Source organism: Thunnus albacares, chromosome 19 (assembly GCF_914725855.1).
Source record: "Thunnus albacares chromosome 19, fThuAlb1.1, whole genome shotgun sequence".
Taxonomy (NCBI): Eukaryota; Metazoa; Chordata; class Actinopteri; order Scombriformes; family Scombridae; genus Thunnus; species Thunnus albacares.
The window spans coordinates 25,297,909-25,322,666 of NC_058124.1; the positions used below are offsets into that span (position 1 = coordinate 25,297,909).

Consider the following 24,758-nt stretch of genomic DNA (forward strand, 5'->3'; position numbering starts at 1 on the left):
CAATCTTTTTTCTTTTTTCTTTTTATTAATATGAATGTCCGAGTCTCCATTCAGGATCAACCTATCATATCTAGTGACACCAAAAGAGATCAGCCCTGAGAATTCCTGCAGAAATAGTGATGAATATCCTGGTGGGCGACATAATGTAATGAAGTACTGATGATTCTGCATTGAGTTCCAGAGGAAGATATTCAAACAATGTCAGTTCACCCAAGTCAATGCCATTACACATTAACTGTGTAGAGAAAATGGGTCGGGGTGGGTGTCGTTGGATCCCTGATTAGGCCTGAGCATTCAGAGACATCCTCTGAATGCCTTGGGTGATGTGCAGCAGAGCTTCAGGGGAGGGGAGAGAGATACAGGCTCTCTGTATGTATACACTGTCCTTTGCACTTATCCACACATTCTTTTTTGGGTTTAGCATCCCAAGGGCATGATGTAGATTGGTGCTAAGGAGTCTGGATCCAATGATATTTGGATGAACCTCATCAGGTTTAAAGCGGTCTTTACAGTTCCAAAAGATACTGAAATTGCCAGTAATTTTTATCCCATGGGTGAAGCACCCTGATGCCAGCCATGTATTCAGGCCAAGGAGTCTGCTAAAAAGATCCAATTCTTTTCCCAAAATTTGGTATTGGTCCAGAAATGTGTACATGTTGCAGTTGACTGTCGATCAGTTTTTCCAGTAGCAGGGAGAGGTCTTTTTTCATGATCTCAGACCCAGTTTTCTTTGACATTTCCACAGAATGTCGAGGGATCCGGTGTGGATAATAATGTTCATATCACTTGGATGTGTAGAGAGGATAGTTGGCAACATCTCTGTTAACTCCCTGACAGATGTGTTATTCACAGTCTCCAATCAGAATGGTGTCTGGCTCAGGTATGAGGTTAGCAGTGTCTCCTCTGGCCCTCGGTCTAGCAGTGCATGGTTTTGGGGCTATTTCTTAGGATTTGGTTAGCCTTAATGCTAGTGGTGTGATTAGCTTCCCTGTGTTCAACATAGTTAGTATTAGTCAAAGGATCGTACTTGTTGTGCAATGAGAGGTCAGGTGGTGGAGTGAGCTTCTTGCCGGATTTGCCTCTGCAGCGGCAGACGTCAGATCAAGTCCTGGCTAGAGTTGCTTTCAGTCTAGCGCCGGTGCTGTTCCAGTGAGAAGTATCAGGGGAGGCTGGTTTGGGAGCCTCTGCAATTAATCCAGGGCAGGGCACGACATCAGACCAAGTCCTGGCTGGAGTTGATGCTTTCAGTCTAGTGCCAATGCGGTGCCAGTAAGAAGTGTCATTAGGGAACGCTAGTTTGGGAGCCTCTGCAGCTAATCCAGTGGTGTTAGGACATATCCAAGGGAGTATGTCAGCCAAGTCTGCGATGGGTTGCCCTACATCCAATGCAATCCTGTGTATAATAGTCTGTCCGTCCATTAGCATTTGGCAGATCTTTACCTTGTGCAGTAGCTGCCACAGAGTCAATGTCTTGCTCACCCTCATTTATTTAATGCAGCATTTAAATCTTCATTTCAAGCTACGTTATCCTCTCAATCAGTCGCAGCTTACTGATTTTGCTGGGTTTGGAGTCATAGCTTTTATGTTGTCTTTTGCTGGTTGGAGAAGCTTTGTATGCTAGGCTAAGCTAGGCTAGCAGCTGAGTCTGTAGTAAGGCTCTGAAACTTTCCAGTGTAACCAGTAATAGCTCTCTTTGGAAGAATATTTAGGAAATCAGAAAATGCAAGAAGAAAGTGCAAAGCATATAGCAAGTAGAGAGCTGAGGAAAACACGTGTGCACTGCAGCACAACCGGAACAACTCACAGAATGACAGATTTTGACAGATCTATTTCTTACCTTGCAGCCCTCGTCCTTTCTGGCCATATAGTTCAACACCGCAGCGTCATAAATGAAGGCATCCAGTTTCCTGCAGGGAAGAAAGGAAGGAGAAAAATTAGAGTAAAGGAATGAAAATCACTGACTTGGAGCTAAATGACAACAGAGGAAGCGCAAAATGACACATATATCGGATAAATCAGCACTGAGACAATGACTTGGGCAATGAAAAGGGATTTGATAATCTCACAATGAAATATTCTTCATAGTGGAGGCAGGGATGTCAGTTTTATCCACCTACAATAGCCTCAATAGACTGGAACTAGCACTGCAGCAACAAGGAAAGCTGTGAGTCAAGTGAAGTGTGTGTGAATCTCACTTTTTTTCAACTGGAAAATTCTCACAGTTATTCTCATTGTTGCGGTAATCTCCATCTACAGCATCTTTCAGAAATGCACATTGTTACGTTAATGTGCTGGCGATTTTACAAGTGGATGTCATGTCTAAATTAGACTCACTTAGATTCACTTCTGTAAAAGTCACAAAGTCAGTCTTACTGTGTGGGACTCAGTAGTCGTTCTCTTGAATTTTTATGAATGCCTTTACAAAAAAAGGTCCAGCAGCACAAGGTTGATGCACACAGATTTAATAAAACACGAAACACTGTGAAGAAGCCACTTTTAAGATCTCCAGGATATATTTTTCACATCAGATCAGTATATATTTCTTCCTCTTGCAACTCCATGTAGGCAGAAACAGAAAAACATCTTGTGTTATTTCAAGATGGCTACCAACATTTCTGCCCTGTAGTCATATCATTGAAGACAGTTACCAATGTTATCTGTTTTCTCACATACACGTTTGCTTGTTATCAAGTTAAACCAGGTATAATATGAAACTGTGTAGTCAGATGTCACTTTCATTGAACTGCAGATGGTGGTGGTTCTGCAGTAGAACCGAATATGGTTGAAATCAAAGGTAAAAATGTTTTTTTTTAAAAGTATTGGCATCTATTGCAATATAGCAAATATAGGAAGAATCACATATAGAACAATCAGACTGCAGCACAGCATCAGACAAGATGACAATAAATAACTCTTTTTTTATCAATTGAAAATCAAAAAAAGATGTTTAGAAATACTGATTTGAAAAATGCAATGTAGTAAAAATTAAAACATGTTCATATTATTATGATACAAATATGCTGAAAGTCTATGAAATGAAGCGTAGCCAAAGTTCAGTCAGGAACACTATCTTTTGTTTTATTTCTCAAACCATCTGTCATTCCCGTCTCTCATGCATGCTAATTCATAATTTCCTTGCTGTCATTCCCCTGAGCATCAATTAAGACATCAGCTGTTCACATCTAACCAACATCACGGTGACACACCTTCATCGTCAGCCTATCGTATTGCGGCTGTCTTTTTAAATATGTTTTCTCTCTCTCTCTCTGCCTGAGTGCTTTCATTGTGCCATTTTGTGCACTCCACCACCTCCCCATCACCGCCAAGTCTTCGCAGATTCATCAGTGCATCAACTTCATCAGCTTTATCAGTCTCAGAAGTCATCAGCCACCACCACCAGTGTCTGGACTCCATGGGGGGGATTTATTTTGCTGGACTGATGTCCCTCGATTCAAAATCTCCCTGTAGAGTCTGAGCACCAAAGACTTGTCTCTCCTGATTGAAATGATGATATTAAAGTACAGCCCAGCATTAACATGCATTTTGATGGTAATTTTTGCCATTCTGCAATCCCCTCTGTCAAGCTGGAGACGTCATAGCCATCAGAAATTCTTTACTTTTAACTACGAGGCCGATAAGACGGGGATTTACTCATATTTACAGTCTATACAGCTGGACAAAACAAGCAATCAGAGACATGACTTTGCTGCTTGTAAAGGGACATTTTTCACTGTTTTCTGACATTTTATCGATGAAACGATTAACTGATTAATTGAAGAAAAAATAATCAATAGATGAAACTATATCAAAAGAGAAAAAAAAAAAGTAGCATCCCTAGAAATTACTCACTGAAGTAGAGGCAGAAAAGGCAGATTGAGGAAAGATGGGTGTACACCACAAGTGGGCTGCGACACTTCATCATAAAATAATGGAATGAATGTAACAGCTCAGACTGATGATGTATATCAGAGTATCTGATGATGGATACGTAACTACACCTGCTCTTCTATTTCATAGCCATTTATATTCGCACTTGGGAGCTGCACAGAACAACCCAAGTAAGAGGAGGAGAAGGAGGAGGAGGAGGAGGAGAGGAAGGGAGGGGAGAGGAGAGGAGAAGAGAGGAGAGGAGAGGAGAGGAGAGGAAAACTGTGCTGAAGGATGGAAGATTGAAAAGAGGTGAACAGCAGGGGCAGATGGAGCAGGAAGGGAGGAGATGAGTGAGAGGAAAAAGAGAGAAAACGGGGGGTTAGAAATAACGATTTGAGGGAAGGATGAGGAGGAGAGAAGGAAGAGCAAAGTAGAAGCAAAAAGGTTGACAAGCTGGGAGCAAGGAGTTAATGAGGTATGAGGGAGAGGCCGGAGAGAGGAGTGGAAAAAGGATTAGGGAAAGAACGAAAGAGTTAGTCAGAGGAGAGAAAGAGAGGAGAGGAATCGAAGAGGAAAGATAAGACAGAGATTGAGTGGTCATGATCGGCGCCTCGACAGCTAAATCAAACAGAAATCTCACCGCTTTGCTTTTGACGGCGCAAACTAATGTTTCCTCCATAAACAACGTCAGTACGGAGAGAGGTAGAGAGAAAAGATAACGAAAGAGAGATAAGCGGCGCGGGTAATGACAGAGACGAGGGGATTGAAATGAGATCGAGAGAGGTAGAAACTGATGTAAGAGAAACGAGGAGGATGAGTAAAGATGATAAAAAGGAGAATGCATCATGGGAGTTTTAATAACACGGTACGTCAAATCTGCTAAGGACTGCGGCTGCTGCTTGTCAGCATTCCAAACTGCGTGTGGGTTTGTTTGTCCCATTAAACATTTGAACTCTCATCTGCATCAACTAACATCACTCCCCCCTCCTCCTCCTCCTCCTCACCTCCCTCCCCCTCCCACTTCAAACAAGATGAGCTAGTGTATATTTTATGGCAAGTGCTTTGTGTATTTTGTGGTCCCAAAGGCAGATAATAAACCCCCCCCGTTGAAGACAAGAGGCGCCTGAGTGGCAGCCGGTGCTGAGATGGCGGGATCTTCCCCCCCCCTGCACTGCGGTTGCTGGTAGCATGTATTATTTAGGGTACTTTTTTTCTATCTTCTCTTCTCTTTGTGCTTAATTTAGTAGCTATGATCCTGATAGGGTGGCACAGGTTACAACAGTCAGCTGGGCTCCTGAGGCGAGGCGGATCGATGCGCTAACAGGTTGAGTCAGACAAGGGGGGGTTCTGTAATTGAAATGAGCTGCGGACAACAACGTTGCCTCAAGTTAAAAGTAAAAATATATATATATATAGCAGAGGAGAGAGGATGACACACACTATATTCATTTAAAGTAAGTGCTGTTGTCAGATGTGTGGCTGCAGTTGACTTGCAGTTTTTGACTTCACAGTGGATGACAGTAGAAGTAGATCTGTAGTAATATGTTGTTTTCCACCCAGTTTGTAAAATACTGTATTTCACTTTGTTGGACTTTAGCCTGCTGTACAATATTCTCTATTTTCTCTACTGGGGAATCCACACCACCAGTGTGCCTGTTAAATGTCTGTTCAGTGGATATACTTCCATTTCCACAAATGTATCTGTCCACATGCAACATGCACCTCCAGCTGTTTATGTGCCTACTGAGCCGTAATCTCTACTGGAAGTCAGATCTCCTTCTTTTCATGTTGTGAACTACATGGGTTATATAAAGTGTCCATAAACATGTTATAAGTCACCACGAGCCTCCAGAACAGCTTCAGTGCTCCTCGGCATGGATTCTACAAACATGTGGAACTTCTTCTAACAGATAATGCCTCATTGATATTAAATGAAGACTGCGGAGAGTTTAGTCTAACACACCGATCCATAATTTCCCATATTGTAGGTGTTCAGTGAGCCGTTGAGGCCTGTAAATGGCATTATTGGGGGCATTATCATCCTGGAAAAGACCATTCGGATTTCAGATAGAAATGTGTCATCACAGGATAAATATCATTTACTCAGAATAACTTTAATTTGCAGTGACTCTTCCTTTAAGAGGTGGATGTCTGTATAGCATCTGCCGTCATTCACTTTGTTTCACTGTGAGCATATAGAGCTATGAACAAAACCATTTTCATGCCCCAGTTTAACCCACATATCTGTACACAGCGATATGTGTTATCAGGTCCCTCTTGATAGCGATCTGAACAGCACCACAGGTGTTTTCAATTATTCAGGCTAATTAGTCCTATGCTCAGGTTGAAGGAGCTATATGCCAGTAATTACTGTACAGGAGGTCAAAAGACTCCATGTGACGCTAAAGAAAATGAAATGCGCAGGTTTTCCTGCAGTGAATGTTGCAACAAAAACAGGAAAGTCAGACAGATGTCAATCAAGATGAGTACATACTCCTGTGAAGACGTCTAATCAGGGAAGTGACGTGAAAAAACCTGTGAGGGTAATTAGCGGTTTTCATCTCCTATACCAGTAAAAATTTAAGAAGTATTAAAAGTGTAAATATATGATGTAATAAGAAGAAAAGTAAAAATAAGTAGAAGCAGAAATATCAGACATTTTACTGTAAAGGACATTTCTTATTAAAACTTAAAACAGATGATCCTTATGTTTCCTTTTAAATACAATGCAATACAGTCTGTCCTCCAGTGGTGCATCATTTTAAATTGTAATCCTGAAAATTACAGTTCTGGTCGATTTGGCAACAGTAACAACAAATGCTGTTTCATACAGCAAACACTCCCTGAGCAACAGCTACTTCATCATAAATACAACAGAAGATAAACTGGTGAATCTGTTTACACTGCAACCAAACAGATGAACGTTGTTCAGTCAGAAATAATTTCATGCTGCACACAGCAGCAAGTAGTTTCTACACAACAGCAGGGTACATAAAGTTAGATTATCTTGCTGAGAAGTTAGAAGTATGTAGCTTGTTGTCTGCAGCTCTTCGTCTAACAGCTGACAAAAAACAAATACTGAAAATGACCTTTGTCATGTTTTGTTGATGCCCTTTTGAAGAACAATTGCGATCACAGTGACAAATACTGTACACTGTGTTTCTTGTGGGTCCCTCCACATATCTGGGTAGTTGAACTCTTTTAATGTGAAGCAGTGGGATGTTCTGTTTACATTTGTGACACAGTGTGAAGAGAGTGAACAATAAATACTGAGGTGGATAACAATTAGATACATTTGCATTTTTGAATGACATGCATGCTTCATTTCCTGTGGATGTTTTCCTGTTTTTCTGTGTGCATGAGTTCAAACTGAATCCGGCGTGGGAATGGTGGTCTATGTCACTACCAATAAAACCTGCTATATAGAGAGGTTAATACTGACCACTATATTACTAAACACATTGAATGATTATTGCAGGAAAAACTGCTGACCGTAAACAGTATAAAAAATCAGGTTTGATTTCATGAAAATCTCAAGGATAATATCTTTAAGCTTCCTCATTTCCTTTACTTTTCTTAGTCCAGTATTTGTATTATTACGTAATAATATGTAAATAAAGTTCATAGTAGGGATGTGCAGAGAGCCCAGTATTTGTATTTGTATTTGTTAAGGCAGCAAAATTATCTGTATTTGTATTTGTATTCGAGTAAAAGTGGAAAGAGGCTTAAAAATCCTGTTTTTGTTGTTATTATGCTTTTAATTACTGACAACTATTACTAAACACATTGAATGGCTATTGCAGAAAAACTGCTGACCATAAACAATATCAAAAATTAGGTTTGATTTCACGAAAATCTTTAGGATTATAACTTTAAGCTTCCTCATTTCCTTTACTTCTCTTAGTCAAGTATTTGTATTATTAAATAATAATACATAAATAAAGTGCATATTAGGGATGTGCAAAGAGCCCAGTATTTGTATTTGTATCTGTATTTGTTGAGGCAGCAAAATTATTTGTATTTGTATTTGTATTTGAATGAAAGTGGAAAGAGGCTTAAAAATCCCATTTTTGTTGTTATTATGCTTTTAATAACTGACTGCTGTATTACGACATACATTGAATGGCTATTGCAGAAAAACTGCTGACCATAAACAATATCAAAAATCAGATTTCACGAAAATCTCAAGGATTATAACTTTAAGTTTCCTCATTTCCTCTACTTCTCTTTGCTATAGTTGTTTTGAAACTCATCAGTATTTCACCACCACTGGCTCAATTCACTTTTCGCCTTACCCTGTCTTGAGGTTGTCAATGGCCTCCTCCACACCCTTCTGGTTGTTGCGGATCATGTACTGATGCATGTTGGGGTAGTTGGAGCGGATGTTCTCCTCTGTGCTGCCGTTTGGCACTGTGCCGAAACGAAGCGGCGGGTACTGCTCTGTCGGCTGCTGGAACTGTACGAGAAGAGAAGGTGGGCGAAGATTTAAGTGATAAAAGGAAAGAGAAGTGAATGAGCGGTTGACGAAAAGGGTGGAGATGAGCTGAACACTGCCGCAGGATGAACTGCTACAAAGATTCAAAGTCTTCACTTTCAAAGAGGGGCCTCTCTGCTACAGGGGTAGTCTGATAAAACAGATGAGCTTTTAAAGTGTCAGTGCAGCAGGATACAGTTTTGTGAGTTCTGCTGAAACTGCACTGAGAAATAAAAGAGTAGGCAACAAGGAGAGGGACGAGTTTGAGGGAGTATATACAGTATTTCACTTCTTTTCTGTGAACTCAAGCTATTCTGAAGTTATCCACCCGTTTTGGAAGAGACAAAACAACCTTTGTTGGAAGATTTCATTTCTGTTCCCTCTCTCGTCTGCTTCTGTTTGCTTTTAAAGGTTAACAAAAGCCTTGAATGTTCTTATTTTCAAAGTTTGACATTATGGAAACTTTAAAGTCACTTCTAACTAAGCTAAATTCCTTGCTCATCTATCAGTCTGTCTGGCCATCCACCTGTTTATGAATACATCCATCAATCAACCCCATCACATCCATCTTTCCACCCCTCCCTCCTTCCCTCCCTACCTTCTTATCTGACAGTCCCGACACTGTATCGATGTACTCCTCCTGGATCATGAAGGCAGCCAGGTTGGCAGTGTAGGAGGCCAGGAAGATGACAGCGAAGAAGGCCCACACCAGCACCTGAAGGAGGAGTGAGGTAGAGTAAGATCAATGAGGACTGAGTCTGTCAGGTATGGAAGTATTTTAAGATTCCAGTGACATTATTTTCACTTCTTGGCATTTCATAGCTCTGCTGAAGCTCTGTCTTGCCTGGAGGGTAGAGTCTTATTTGTCAGAATGACACTTCAGCCTTTAAAAAAATGTCAATACAACTTCAGCATTTGTCCTTCTCTACTTGAACTTAAATGTATAATGATGATAAAGTCACACTTTACTGGGAAATTCTCTTTTTCTTGCACTCCCCTCCTGACATCTTCATGCCATAGCATTATCGTCAGTCATACATATGAATATTATATCCCTGTCAAAAATGTAATCAGCACCAGTGGTGGAAAGTGAAAAAGCACATGCATTTAAACATTGCACTCAAATAAATAAATAAATAAAAATACATAAATAAAGTGCATATGTAAGGTTCTTGTCCTTTATTGGAGTATTTCCATTTTATACTACTTTATACTACTGCTCAGTCTCTTGTTGTAACAAGAAACTTTTCTTGTTTTAATGAGATACTTTTCATGTTAAAACAAGATATTTTTCATGTTATTCACAATTATAACGTTATTATTATTGGGAATAATGTTATAACAACTTATTATGTTATAACAAGAAAACTTTGTTTTAATGACGAATGTCCATTTTGTAAGATAATGAGGATGTTTTGTGATATAACAAAATAAAGTGATGTGTTGTTATTACAAGTTTCTAAATAATTTGGTACCTACTAATAATGAGAAAATATCTCAGAATAATATAAAAAATATCTTGTTAAAACATGAAAAGGAAAGTTTCTCGTTATAAGAAGAAACAATATTTTTTCCCATGATGGCGGCAATATGCTGCCTTAGAAAATACTTTATACTCTATTACATTTACAGTATCTGACAGCTGTAGTTACTTGTACATTGCAAAAAAAATATGAAAATATTTGATGCTTCATGAAGCATAAAGGTTGGAAACCCAGATGAACAGCAAGCTCGGCTCACTCCAACACATTTCATGATGATAACCAAAATGTAAAATATCTCCATCCTTGTACTTTGAGTACAGTTTTCATAACTTATTTGTACCCAAGAAAATGTTTGAATACAGGACCTTCATCTGTAATGTGGTATTTTTTACATTGTGGTATTGCCTCTTCGTAAAGGATCTGGGTACACGCATTTCTGTAGCACAGATAAAAGATCCTTTGAAAGGTTTGGTGTCGAGACATTTCATTGTTCATAAGTGCTGCTTTTATTTCTCTAAGATGCTGCACTGTTAACACATCCAGCCAGGAAGCAAGTGAGAAATATGGATTAGTACTAACATCAAATTTATACTTGCAGTCAGTGATGAAAGGGGCTATTTGCTTCCACAGTACTCTGTGTTTATGCCAACAATTCATTTGCATAATTTTCTTAATGAATAAGATGAAAAATGTACACTCTTAGCTCAGGCAACTGAGGTGTAATTTTGAAAAAAAAGTATGAGGAATAAAGGAATAGTTTGTATTTTTTGAAGAAGGGTTGTATAGATTTGGAGAAGATATAATGCGAAAGTAAAAGGCTATCTGACAGTGAGGTAAGGAGGTGAAAATATTCTAAATATAGCAAACACTGATTTTTAGGTGCGTCTTTATTTAGTTGGCTGCTGTCCCCATCCACAGCAGTACATTGCTTAGCTTCCGTGCTAATACTCCTGTCTGTTTCTCCAAACTGGGAGCATGCCGACCCAAATCTATTGCAGGTAATACACTGACTATGGATAAGTACCTCATACGACCCCACTTCAGCAGGAGGATTCGTCCTAACGTGAGGGTTGAAGGACGGTTTCCTGGTTTACAATGGTTCCCTGGTGTGTTTTATGATCCTTGGAGCAATGTAAGACCTATTAAAACTTTAATGTGTAATATCAGTAATACACGGTTGTCAATTATCCATCTAATGCATGCTGGGATAGACACTGATGACCTGGAATAGGTTTAAGCAGGTATGAAAAATGAACTAATGAATGGAGGTCATTTGGAGAATAAGCCTTTATTATAAAGGTTAGTTTTATTTTGTTTTGTTTTTGGTTTTTTGGGAGTTTTTTGCAAGTAATTACCTGCAGATATTTTAACTGGCAATAGATCAGATTTGGAGTGATGCTGCTGTCAAATCAAAATATTCACACAGTTGTCTCTTCAGTGTATTTAAAAAAAACTCTTCTGTAGTTGAATGAAGGGGAAAAGGTAGGATGTGCTATAGGACCGTTTGTCGTGCTCTAACTGCAGAGTTGCACACAGCCTACAAACCAGCAGTTTAACTAAAAACTACAACATTTGCAAAGAAAAGAGAACTAAAAAAGAATCAGCTTTTTCTTCTCTCTTCTGACCCCCTCTTGTAAAAGCCTATTGAGCAGTTAATGAGCTCTTGAGATGATTAGGGTTGTTGTGAAAAGAACTCAAGCAGACAGGCAGAAAAGAGGAAGACACCTCGAGTTGTTCACCTCCTGTGGCTCTTAACTCTGCAGTAGAAGATTTGATTTGATTTTATAAGGAACCCCATTAGCTGATGCAGAAAACTTCAGCTACTCTTCCTGGGGTCTACACAAAACTAGGGAGGAGGCGTTCAACTGATTTTTCTTTTCATGTCGTGAGGGCAGAGAGTAAACAGTAGGTATTAAATGAACAAGTGAAAAAAAAACATTCTCAAACTGATTGCACCGGCTTATGAAGCTTGTGAGTTTTAGTTTGTGTTTTTATGATGCAAATTAATGTTGGTGTGTGTGGGACAGAAACACCTGAAACTAATTAAAAGTTGTAGATGAAGTGGTGGTATATTATATTTTTACTTGTCAGTAAACGTATGAAGTCAATAAACCAATCAAATAGTCATATAGTTTATTAAAGTAACTAAAAAACTTAATTGACAACTAATGCTACCCAGGAAGCATTGATGAGTTAAAAAAGATCTAGTTAAAAAGACACCTAGATGTCAAAACGAGGCTGAATATAGTGGAAAATGCAATGCAATGTATATGCCAAACATATTGTCCTTTAAATGCTGTTGAAACAAAGATTATTAGACATCTAAAAAACCTAGACTCACACAGGTTTTGTTTTTGTTTTTTTTTAAATGCAAATCATCAAATTACTGCTGGCTATGTGTTTACCAGTGATTTAACCACTAAATAAATTAAACAATGGAGCAATCAGCAAATCAATCCACTGATTAGTCTGGCAGTCAGTCAGTCAGTGAGTGAGTGAGGTGGAGTGATTACCATGATCTTGCTGGTGGTTCCTCTGGGATTCTCCACAGGCACAGAGTTGTTAAAGACCAAAGCCCACAGCAGCCAGACTGACTTCCCTATAGTGAACTTAGATCCACCCGACTCTGAGAAAGAGAGGAGGACAGGGTTCAAGAGAGAACAGTTTCTTTTAGGAGATTCAGATCACTCATACCAAACATATATTCCTGTTTCCTCATTACGTCATTTGCTTACAGTCCCCCTCCAGTCAAAAATGTACTTTTCTTCTTGTTCCTTCAGTTGGATGTTTGAGCTTCACTGTGCAGAATAATGTATGTGCAGAGTTTCACATTCATCTGCTGAAGAAAGAAAGTGTCTCTGTGCTCACCTTAAATTGGAGTTTAAGGGACCTATGGACATGATTTGTGACATCACAACTAGTTTGGAGCCAATCGTGGTCCAGTATGCAACTTACAAAAGTGTGATGTGGAAACTTGAAGCCTTGAACACTGAGAATGGACTTTTCAGTAAAGTAGGAGACAAGTTGTGTCCAGCATTTCAACTTTTGAAATGAAACATATGCATATTTTTAGATTCTGGATTTTAATGAGGTAGAAGGAAAGAATGCTATTTTAAGAATTTTTGTGAAAAAACATGTCAGACACATTTTATTATTCCAAGCAGAGGATTTTATATGCCCTAAAACATGTTTGGGTATCTCTTCAGTTCATCCCAAAGGTGTTGAATGGGGTTGAGGTCAATACTTCACATGACATCTATTACATGTCTGCCTGTCCTGGAAGAGAGATTCCTCCCCTGTTGCTCTCCCTGAGGGTTCTTCCATTTTTTTCCCCGTTAAAGGGTTTTTTGGGGGAGTATTTCTTTGTCCGAAACTGAGAGTCTAAGGAGAGGATGTTGTATTGCTGTACAGATTGTAAAGCCCCATGAGGCAAATTTGTGATTTGTGATATTAGGCTATACAAATGAAATTGACTTGACTTGACTTAGGGATTCTGTGTAGGACAAACTCAGAAAACCTTTTCTTTATAGATGTCATTTTTTGCAGTGGAACATTGTCATGTATACACGGGAAATGGTATTCCCCAAGATATAATTTGTAATATTGTGTAAAATATAATTGTATGCTGTAGCATTAAGATCCCCCTTCATTGGAACTACAGAAACCTCATCCAAACCATGAACAACAACAGTAGCTAGGACACAAAAGCATGTAAACAGCAGTGTCCACGTTTTATAGTGTACAGTACATTCATTATAATCTTGGGTTGCAGTGATTGCAGGGACACATTTCCCTACAGTGATCTAAGAACTGTGTGATGTTGGAAGTTCAAACAGGGGAGATTGAGTCAAAGTGGGGGTAGTGGAAAGACCTATATAGAGTTATTAAAGATTAAACCTGGCACTAGAATTATCACACTGTGAAGTTTCAACGTTTCAGACGGGAGAGAAGAATGAGAGACAAAATAGAAAAAACAGAGAGGAATGTAGTTGGTAATTTAAGATGAAATGTCGCCATGCATTTCTTTCTACTGGATGAAGAGACACATGGCTCTCTGCAAGTATAAATTGGAAGGTAAAGAAAGAGTGAATATGACGGTATGAAGAATCTACTGAGTTGTCAACTTTTCTGCACTGAAAGGGAAATAGAACTAAATGTATGCAAGAAAATGAAATGAATGTAATGAAAAGAAGGAAGAGAATAATCTATCAAGGTCCATAGCAGACTTCATATTGCTTTACAGCTCATTAAAACTTTGAAAGCTGGAGGAGAAAAGAAGAGAAACCATTTATTGAAAGGTCAGTTCACCCAAATCATCTTACTTAAAACTATGCTTAAAGCTATGTTGTCATATAGATAATAGGGATGTGCAGAGAGGCCAGTATTTGTATTTGTATTTGTATCTATATTTGTTGATAATATTTGTATTTGTATCGGTATTCGAATAAAAGTGGAAAGAAGCTTAAAAATCCTGTTTTTGTTGTTATTAAAATCAAAGTAATATAATAAGTGCTAACGAATGAACTACCTTTCAAAGGAGGTCCCCACACTGGGTCTCGAACTGTAGTCTCCCAGATCACAGACGACTGCGCTGACTACTGAGCTATATCTTTAATCATCGCCTCATTGCAGGCAGACCTCTACCTATTTATACACCCATAACACAGAGACAGCACAGCGTGTAACGTGTAGGGAAGAACTTCAAAGGCAATTATTGCTTTGCACTTTTCATTTATTGACTATTTTTTACAACCTAATTTTGTGGAAAGGAGAAGGGGAACAACAGGTTATGAAGAGTCCATCAGGAACACTTTGCATGTATCAGTAGCTCAGCTTTATCTCTGGGGAACACCCTCAACTCCAGAAGTGATGTCCAAATTAGGAAATGTGCATCATGTAGCAGGTGGATGTGACTCCCCTCGTTGAGACCAGCTGATAAATGTATCAGCGGAGCAGAGGGGAGAGACGGAGATAGTGATGTTACCAACCTGCGCACTGGTATTTAACATGGGCTTTTTTTCCCCAAAAAAACAAATATTTTTTATAATATTTTTTTTAAAAAAATTTTTTTAAAAAAAAAAAAAAAAAAAAAAAAAAAAAAGCCCACTATTTGTGCTTTACCGAATAATGTATTTGTATTCGGGCACACCCCTAATTTAATTTGGTTGATAATTACTGCCGTACTTTCTTCTACCATTACAACAAAACAGAGGTGATTTAAATTTCTAAACATCAACAGCAATATGTCTTTCCAGAAGCAAAAGGCTGGTCAAAGTGGAATTATTCCTCAGTTAAAAGTAGTCCCTTAGAAAACTGTCTGATGTTTTGGGCGCCATCAATGAAAACTCAATTCACCTCTATTGTATTTGGGTCTTAGATGGATATCTCAAAGCTTTGACAAAATATACTTTAAAGAAATGATTTGTCATTTTAAAGCATTCAAGATTGTGGCCAACAACAGTCTCTGTGTCTAGGATGTTTATTGTAAAGATAATCTAAACTCAAAAGTCCACCGCTTTCAGCTGCATCTGGGTGGTCTTCATATGGAAGTCACATGATAAAAAGTGGTCATATTTAAGGATATGGTAGGCATTTTTCTATATTTTTCTCATAGTCAACAAATATAATGTGCAGAGCCAAACCAACAATAAATTGATCTACTTACATTTATTGTGTGAGCATCCTAAACCTGATCTATCTTATTTCTCTCTGTTGTAGACCTCCGTTTTTGTCCAAAAACTATTAAAAACACATCAATGAGTCAAACCATTGCACTGGGTGACATGTTCCTTTGCCAAAATGAGTTTGGGCTTGGTTGTTTATTTAGAAATGGGTCACATTTTCAGTTCCTAGAGAGTAGATCTTTGTAATGCAGATGCCACTGCCATGTGAGGGAACTCAATTCTGTTCACATAGCGGCTAGCTAGTACAAAGTCAACAGATTTTGATATGTAGCACAACAAGCTAGCAAAGCACTGTAAATGGAACCATTTCTAAACAAACTAACAAGCCCAAACTCTTTGTGGTGAAGGAACATGTCACCCAGTGTAGCGGTGTGACTCATTGACATTTTTAATAGGTTTTTGGACAACAGAGGACTACAGCACAAAGGAATAAGATATATCAGGCTTTGGATACACACACAATACTTGTAAGTAGATCAGTTCATTGTCGGTCTGGCTTTGCACATGAGATTTCTTGACAATAAGAAAATTGCCAGCCTCATCCTTTGAGGGGAGATTTCCCCATTTCTCAGTTCAAGGATGGTCTTTCGTGTCTGGCACAAGTGGCCTCCTCAATCTTTCCCAGGTTGTCTTAGAACTTAAGATGTTGATTTAATATGTTGAGATAATGGCTGATACACTCTAAAAACAGGGGTCCCAACAAAAGTGATGTATGATATTGGTGCAATCTAGTAAATGGACCTTTGAACTTAGAAACTCTTTACTATATAGAGTTTCTAGAAGTTTTGTAGAATGAGAGAAATGAAATACAGTGGGAGGAGAAATTATATTTATGAGGTAGAAAGTGTAAGATTAAAAACAATGTGTGGGGGAAAAAAAGCATACAGAAATCATACTAAATGCCAACATTCACCCATTCACACACACACATTCATATGCTGATGAAAGAGGGCGCCATGCAAGGTGCCAACCTGCTCATCAGGACAAGTTTCTAATGCTCATTCACACATACACTCATACACTGATGATACAGCCTTCAGGAGCAATTTGGGGTTCAGTATCTTGCCCAAGGACACTTTGACATGTGGACTGGAGGAGACAGGGATCAAATCGCTGATCTTCTGATTAGTGGGTGACCCGCTCTACCTCTGAGCCACAGCTGCCAGTAATTTGTAATGGTTTGTAATGAACAAACCTTCCTGTCACTCCAATTCAGTGTAATTCCAAATGTGTCACTTTATTAGAAAGTAATGAACAACATTTCCAGATGATTATTTAAAATGAATGTAGCAGCACAAAGGCGCAGCCAGTAAACAGTTGGAATAGATGATGAACTGACAAGTACTGTAAAAATGTCAAAATCAACCACCACCCTGCTGTCAGTGTTTGTTTCGTTAAAAATAAATAAGCTGGATCGTGGGCGTGAGGTGATTGTTTTGATTCATATGCAGTGGAAAAAAAGTGGGACCCTTTGTATAATTTGAGCAAATGCCCTCCTCAAATCAGCCCCCCTTCGCTTACATAACTGACGAAGTGACAAGTTGGTAATAATGTGAAATGAGCAGTGGCAGCGGGTTGATTGGCGTGCCGACGCCGGAGTGACTCCGTCTCTTACTTTTGGCGCTCTGCAGGCTGCGGTTGTATCCCACGGGGCTGAAGAACTCAAAGATGAAGACGGTGACAGCCACCACCGACAGGCACATCACAAACATCATCACCCACACTGCCGGGCTGTAGGGCTCTGTAACACACACAAACACACACATGCAAATATCAGATAAAGTTTCAGAAGTTTGCCTCTCATCTTTAATAAATAGAAAACTGTTTCTCATAGCTCGACTGTGGACAAAAAACTTTTTAACAGTGGATAAGACTCATGATTCAAAGACTTTACTTTCATACGCACAAAGCAACAGGTTACACTATAGTCCTTACTTTGCAGTCTCTCTGCAAGTATATTAAAAAGAAAAATAAAATAACAGTATCACAGATGAGACAAGATAGTTGTTGAGAATAATTTAGTGATTTGGTTCAGCCCATCTTCACAGAAAAACGACAGTATAGGTCGGCAAAGATGACTCGGGGAAGTGATGCTGTTCAGGTGACGTCAATATAAGGTGACTTCCTTATCAGGAGGAGGCAGGTTTGGGGGATGGCTAGCTAGTTGGCAAGACGACAAAAAGATTTGCCACTGGAGACTACTGTTCATTTCCCGCTTCCAACCATGTGTCTTTCTGCACAAAAGACACTGCAGCTCAGGTGTGTTTTTCCCTCATATTCCCTCATTTGGTGTTTTGATAACGGTGGTGGAGAGCGCTCTCCAACACAACAGTCCAAATCTCCCATACGTGTTCAGTTGGGTTGAGATCTGGTGACTGTGAAGGTCATAGCATATGATTCACATCATTTTTATACTCATCAAACCATTCGGTGACCCCTCGTGTCCTGTGAACTGGGGCATTGTCATCCTGGAAGACACCACTCCCATCAGGATAGAAGGGTTTCATCATAGGATAAAGGTGATGTCTCACAACAACTTTGTATTGATTTGTAGTGACCTTTCCCTCTAAGGGGACAAGTGGACCCAAACCATGCCAGCAAAAGCATTCAGACCTGTTTTTCCTTTGATTTGTCACCCGTCTGTATATATATTCATTCTTTGGTAAGAGGGACATTAGTAAAATATTACCCCCGTCTGACCATTACTGTGTTTCTGTGCTCTATACTTATACCATGACCACAGAAAATAGTTGTGACCAAACCAGACACCTTGAGCATACAGTACTGTGCAAACATTGTCTGCATTTTAGATGTTTAGATTCTTATCCATAGCGCAATACAATCAGGGTAGCATATGATCGATCCCAAATTTATTCTGCAGTATGAGAAATGATCCCAAGCATCCAGCCGGAGTCATAAAGAACTATCTTCAGTGACAAGAAGAACAAGGAGTCCTGCAGCAGATGGTCTGGCTCCCACAGAGCCCTGATCTCAACATCATGGAGTCAGTCTGGGACTAACATGAAGAGACAGAAGCAGCTGAGACGCCTAAATGCTGCTCACACCAAATATTGATTTCATTCAGGTTTCTTCTATTTACTGCACTTTGTATGAGGTTTATTGATGAATAAAAAGCTATTCATGACATTATTTTTAAAAGCATCCAATCTTTACTTTTAGAAACCTTTCACGCAGTACTGTACTTCTGCTCACTGTTCATGATTAGTGCCCCGGAGATAATTAAATGCAAGTTTCTATAGCAACAGAACTTTCTACAGTTAACTCTCACTAGTGACTCTGACAGTGACCTTAAATTAGGTTAAACTGACTACAAGAGAACTATAAAACAATATGACTTTATAAAAATTGCTTTCTTTTTGCCTGCAGTAATGGCCGTGATACACTATAAGCTTGATAATACATTCCAAGGCATCCTGTTATAGAAAATAACAATAATACATCATTACGCTTTGTATTTTGGTGTTTTTTTCACCTCCACCTCATCAGTTTTCTCCTATAACTGCTCCAGTTTATAAGCCCTTTGGCAGATGTGCGAAAAAGTTATTTTCATGCATTAAAGTGAGGTTGAACAAAGGCAATGAGACAATGAATAGAACACGCTATGAGGCAGAGAGAGCTGAAAACAAACAAGTTCGATTCTGTGTACAGAGATGCTCTCAGCTGTTGGTCTCACTGTGCTCAGATCAGATACACAATAAATACCATCTGCCGACAAGAGAAAACTCTTCTTGTGTTTGTGGTTATCAGAGACAAAACATGTCTCAACACAGGAGTCAGAACAACAAAAAAAAAACATTCATGGCATTTCTGCACCAATGTACACCATGATTGTTTTCTCTAATAAAAACAATTTACACCACCAGAATCATTTTAAATTTTAACTATTGTAAGAATAGGATGCTGGTTTCAAGTTTATTGTCATTTTACCATACATCTCTGTGCAAGGCAGAATGAGAGAGCGATTCCTCAGGATCAAGATAACACCATATACAAGAAACACTACCATTTAACAAGAAACATTAACATTTACTGCAACACCCTGAGCTCGCGTACCTGAGATGTGTTGAGTGCAACTTAAATACAGCTTTTAAAACGTTACCAGCTGTGGAAATGACTCAGTTTAGAAACTGTCCAGTAGGTTTTTTCCTGCCTTCCCACAGTGAGGACAAAGAGGAATAAAATAGCATAAAAACAAGACAAACAGAGAAACAATAACAAATTGACAAGTTAGACAAATAACATTTTTCACATATATGTAATTATTTGTATTTGTATTTGAATAAAAGTGAAAAGAGGTTTTAAAATCCTGTTTTTGTTTTTATGACACTTTTAATTTTAGAAAATCAAAGTGTTACAATAAGTGTTCATGAATAAACTACCTTATGAAGGAGGTCCCCACACCAGGTCTCGAACTGTAGTCTCCCAGATCATAGACGACTGCACTGACTACTGAGCTAAAACTTTACTCATCGCCTCATTGCAGGCAGACCTCTACCTATTTATACACCCATAACACAGCACACCATGTGACAGGTAGAGGAACTTCAAAGGCAATTCTTGCATTGCACTCTTCATTTATTGCCTATTTTTTACAATCTAACTTTGTGGAAAGGAGAAGGGGAACAACAGGTTATGAAGAGTCCCCTTGGGACTTACCCCTGATAGACGTAACAGTGGAGCAGAGGAGGGAGACTGAGATAATGATGTAACCGACCTGTGAACTGGTATTTGACATGTTTTTTTTTTCTCCAAAAAACAAATAACTTTTAAAATATTTGTATGAAACAAATATTCCTATAAAACCCACTATTTGTGCTTTGCCGAATAATGTATTTGTATTCGGGCACACCCCTACTACACACTGATGTGTCCAGGGAGAGGTTTTAAGTCTAGAGTTTATAAAACATACTGTTAACTTCTCCTTCTCCTTTAAGAAAAGACTGGCATTCCTTGACTGCATGACAAAGAAAATGAGCAGTCTTATACTATAAAGGAGGGGAGTTGTCTCCCCTCATCTTGTCCTTCTTAAGAGATGGGTGTCAGTGTAACCTCAGAAGTATCTACCGAGGAAACCAGCAGATACTTCTGAGATTCGCTAAATTAGTGAGGGATTTGCTGCCAACACTGACTACAGCAGCTGTGGCAGCTGTAACGCTAATCAAACAGCACCGGAGAGACGGACTGAGCTGCTGGGTCGACTCATCAACACCTCCGTCTCTCTGTATTACATCCAGGAAGAGACGTTAAATCAAACTCGACGCTGTGCTGACATACCAAAGAGCAACAAGCACTGTTTAAAATTTAAGGCTTTTAGCTGATGCTCCCCTGCAGAGTGACGTACTGTACGGTGAGGGAGCAGGTGGAGAGGCTCAGGATTTATCCATTAAACTTACTGCCAGACAGAGTTAATATGCTTTTAAGGCTGGCCTGTCAAAGTGTGCGCCATGGAGGGCTGTGAGGCTGCAGGTTTTCTCTCCACCTTGGCTGGTTGCAGTGGCAATATCACAGGTTCAGAAAATGAAGTAATTTCCATCACACTTAAGCTATTTAAAATTAGATTTAGATAGATATCTAATGAGATTTGGTAAATATACTGTATAAAAATCAAGTAATCATGCAAATTATTTACCTGAAAAGCCAAAATGAGATATTTTCTGAACCATAAAAAGCTGAATCAAACAAACTTCAATACCAATATGATATTAATATCACAGAAGGAGAAGAAAAGAAGAAAAAAGGAGGGAAAAAAGGGAAAAAAGTCCTTGTTATCAGCTCACAGATGGTGGGTTTTGGCCGAAAAGCATGATTCCCAGCAATCAATATTGAAGTATTTTGATGAAAATGAATATTTTGGCAGTCATTTTACTTTAATGATTATGCAAAATCCCCTTTTAATGTGTTTTGGTGATTCACTGCACACATGCACCATTTATGATCAACAGTGAAAACTATTAGTACTGTGAACAAAAAGTAAACAGCAGCTGTGGGAGCTTGTGTTGTTGTGATTTCATCTACATAAATTAATGCTGCTTTAAAATTGGGAATTGTAAGGTCTTATTTTTGGCACAAGGAAACTATAAAAGGAAGGAAGGGTCAATACTTCACTGTGTAGCATATGAACGCACATCGGTGCCACGCTTGAAAGCTCCGGGCGCAGTTTAGCGTAGCGGTGAATGTGTAGACTGCTCTTTCATCTCTCCACTTGGTTTGGTGATGGAGGCACCGGTATTTTTTTGGTGTGTTGTTATTTAGCTAATGTTTCATGTGTTTTCAAGGTACATTTCGTTTGATTTGTATGTTAATTCAATAACTTATTTGCAAGCAAGTTAGCATAACGTTAATGTTATGCTAGATTTATAACAGACTGGAGCTTCCTATGCATATGTGACTGAAGTTATAACGGACTAACGTTAGTAAGGTAAAGCTGGAGTGCGGGACTTTTGTCTCCCCCTTCTGGCAGTGAGAGTTATTACAAAATTACTATAGACACATGCTTATGTCATAGGCTCCGCTGTAGCCTACTGTGGCGCTACTGTTGCAGCTGTAAAATGGTGGATAAATTGTTTTGAGTGTCACACAACCCCTGCAAAATGACTCGTTTCACTATAAGAATTTCATTTATTCGGTCCAATAACATTTTGGAAAGTCTAGAGGAGCCGCATGGTTAAATTATTTTATCACCATTCTAGTTAGTGGAGAGCTAACCGGAAGTTAGCCGCTCAGCTAGCGGAAGTCTCTAGTGTGCATTCATCCAGCCAGCGTAGGAATGTCAAAACCAACACCAGATTTAAAGCTCTCTATATTGTGAAATACAGAGAGATTTATCTGGCAACGCTCAGTCAGCCTTGTGTGAACTCATGTGGCTCATTTATATGTAAAAGTTCTGCACTGCAGGTTTAACTCCGAGCCCATTAGCTAACGTTATGTAACATAATCTACAGTTTAATATGACAGTTTTAATATGGTGACCACGCAGACAGCAGTGCATCAGACAAAAGGGATTACAGCCCAAGTGTTCATTTTATCACAGCAGAGATTGCTTCATTCATAATTACGATGCATTATTTTCTGATGATCGAGTTTGAGATCTCAATTTGCTGCTCAATATTGAGTAAACTACGTCTATTATACAGAGTAGTCGTAGTGAATGAGGGAGTGATTTTGAACACAACCTTTGTGTCGTCTGCATTTCAGTCGCATGTTATGAACAAAAACTGTGTCGCCAACAAAAATAATGAATCGAAAACTTTAAAAAGCTTCATCCTTTGGCTCCAGCACTTTATAAAACAAACTCGTAAACTCTGTTAAATTCTTCACAAAAGGAAGGGAATTTGTTCGCCAAAGGGAACGCAACTGCAGCAGTGTGGCAGTTCACTACTAGGAAATTTAACATTTTTATGACCTGTACTTGATTTTTATTAGACATAATGGGGACATAAAAAGTTGAACTATGTTATTAGACCTTTTATGACTCAGTAATTTTCCTCAACTTCGTATTGTGAATATTTTCGTGATCTTTTTATGTTGTTTGAAACTTGTGTGAAATGTGTTGTTGTGTAAAACATTCAGAGTGTAATGCTGAGCTTCTCTGTCACACAGCATTTGTTCAATGCAGCCTGAGGGAAGTCATTTAAAAGTGATTTTAAAATGCTTGATGTGTTCATTGGTATGAAGTCTTTTTCTAACCAAAGACAACACCAGCTGAATTTACTGAATAGCACAACATCAACAAGAGAGGAGGGACCAAGCAATGAAAATAGTTGTTTTTTACCCAACAAGTTCTTTTTTTCCCACAACTAAAAGCATCTGCTTAGCTTAAGGAGGTAATAATTGTTATTTCCTTTATTATTTTTATAATTGTTTTCAGTTATCTGTGCTGTCAAGCAGTGTACATAGCACTTGATTTATTTGCATGTATGCTGTACGAGTCTGCTCATTTTCAATTGTCTCGACAAGTGAGTTTATAATTTTGCACCATCTGTTGGATTTAATCCAGTCACATACTGTATATCCCTTTGGTTCAATCAAAATTGCCTTGGCAGACTAAGTGTGTAAATAATTACGTAGTGCTCTGCAAACACCGAAGGTTGCGTTTGATTTATTTTCTATTACTCCGGTGGGTGAGGAATGTAAAGCAGCTGCGTGTCGCTTTCAAAGAGCTGTCATCCTTGAGTTAAGACGTGAAGAGCTTTATTGTTTTATTTTGCATTCAAGCACTCTCTCATGGAGCTCTAGTGTTTGGTTTCCAGCAGCTATATATCAATTTTAGGACAACAACTGATCTATTTTTATACCCGTATTTAACCAGGCAAAGTCGAGAAGAGACATATGCTCTTTAAAATTCACACCCGGGAGCTGCCAGGTACAACTATAGTCTGGTACTGGAGCCAATGAGCAGATCCACTGGAGCAGATGGGGTTAAGGTTGGGGTTAATGAGGTTTATGTGCCCTTCCTCAAGGGCATTTTAGCAGCAGTAGCTTGAGTTAAGTGACAACATTATTTATTCATTTTGCTTGCCAACATGTTCCCAGCAGGCCCAGGGATTCAAACGGATGACCTTAGTTCTCTGAACACTGAGAGCGGCAGTAACCCCCCAAAAAAAAAAAAATCATCTCATGTTCATTAATCCTTTTAAAGAGAGAGAGACCACCGCATCCTGAATTTTTAATGCAGGTTTAGTTGATGTCTGCAGAGAGAGCCAGAACTTTACAGTTACAAGGACATAGTATGAATGACATTTACATTAACATACGATTATGGATAGTAATTAGTGTGATGTATTTTTCAATTAAGAAGTTCACATAGATTCTATGAATATTCTAGTTTCCATATGGAACCTATGACAACCTGAATTTTCCCATATGGAGTCTCCCTCCTCTTTCGGTCATAGTGCTTCCACGGTATGTGCTTGTAGACTTCATTATGCAAATACAATGCGCATATATTATGTAATCTAATGCACACCTGTAAGACAAGTGCACAGGAGAATGGAATCTCGCTCTCTGTGTGTTTCGGTCATAGCGTTTTACGAGGCATTGATGGAACCACCGAAACGTCGCTTCTTTGATGGTTTTTGTTCTGGAAGCGTGAGGGAGTCGACCACTCTGGCATTACAAATATTGCAATACGAGTACGGCTGTTTTTTAAGGTAGCTCTAACCGTGCACAGCATGTACAAAGGTGTTTACCCAGAGAAAGACTCTTCACTTGTTTTAATGCCGGTAC

At 39.0% G+C, this 24,758-nt stretch overlaps 1 protein-coding gene across 1 annotated transcript in view; it reads right to left on the reverse strand.

The window, feature by feature from the left end:
• Positions 1-24,758, reverse strand: part of LOC122970319 — an 80,580-nt gene that overhangs the window by 31,382 nt on the left and 24,440 nt on the right. The window contains exons 4-8 of the mRNA XM_044336450.1: positions 17,128-17,253; positions 12,342-12,454; positions 8,943-9,059; positions 8,166-8,326; positions 1,838-1,907 (exon numbers count right to left, since the gene is read on the reverse strand). Coding sequence (XP_044192385.1) covers positions 1,838-1,907; positions 8,166-8,326; positions 8,943-9,059; positions 12,342-12,454; positions 17,128-17,253 — 587 coding nt within the window. The remainder of the gene's footprint in view (positions 1-1,837; positions 1,908-8,165; positions 8,327-8,942; positions 9,060-12,341; positions 12,455-17,127; positions 17,254-24,758) is intronic.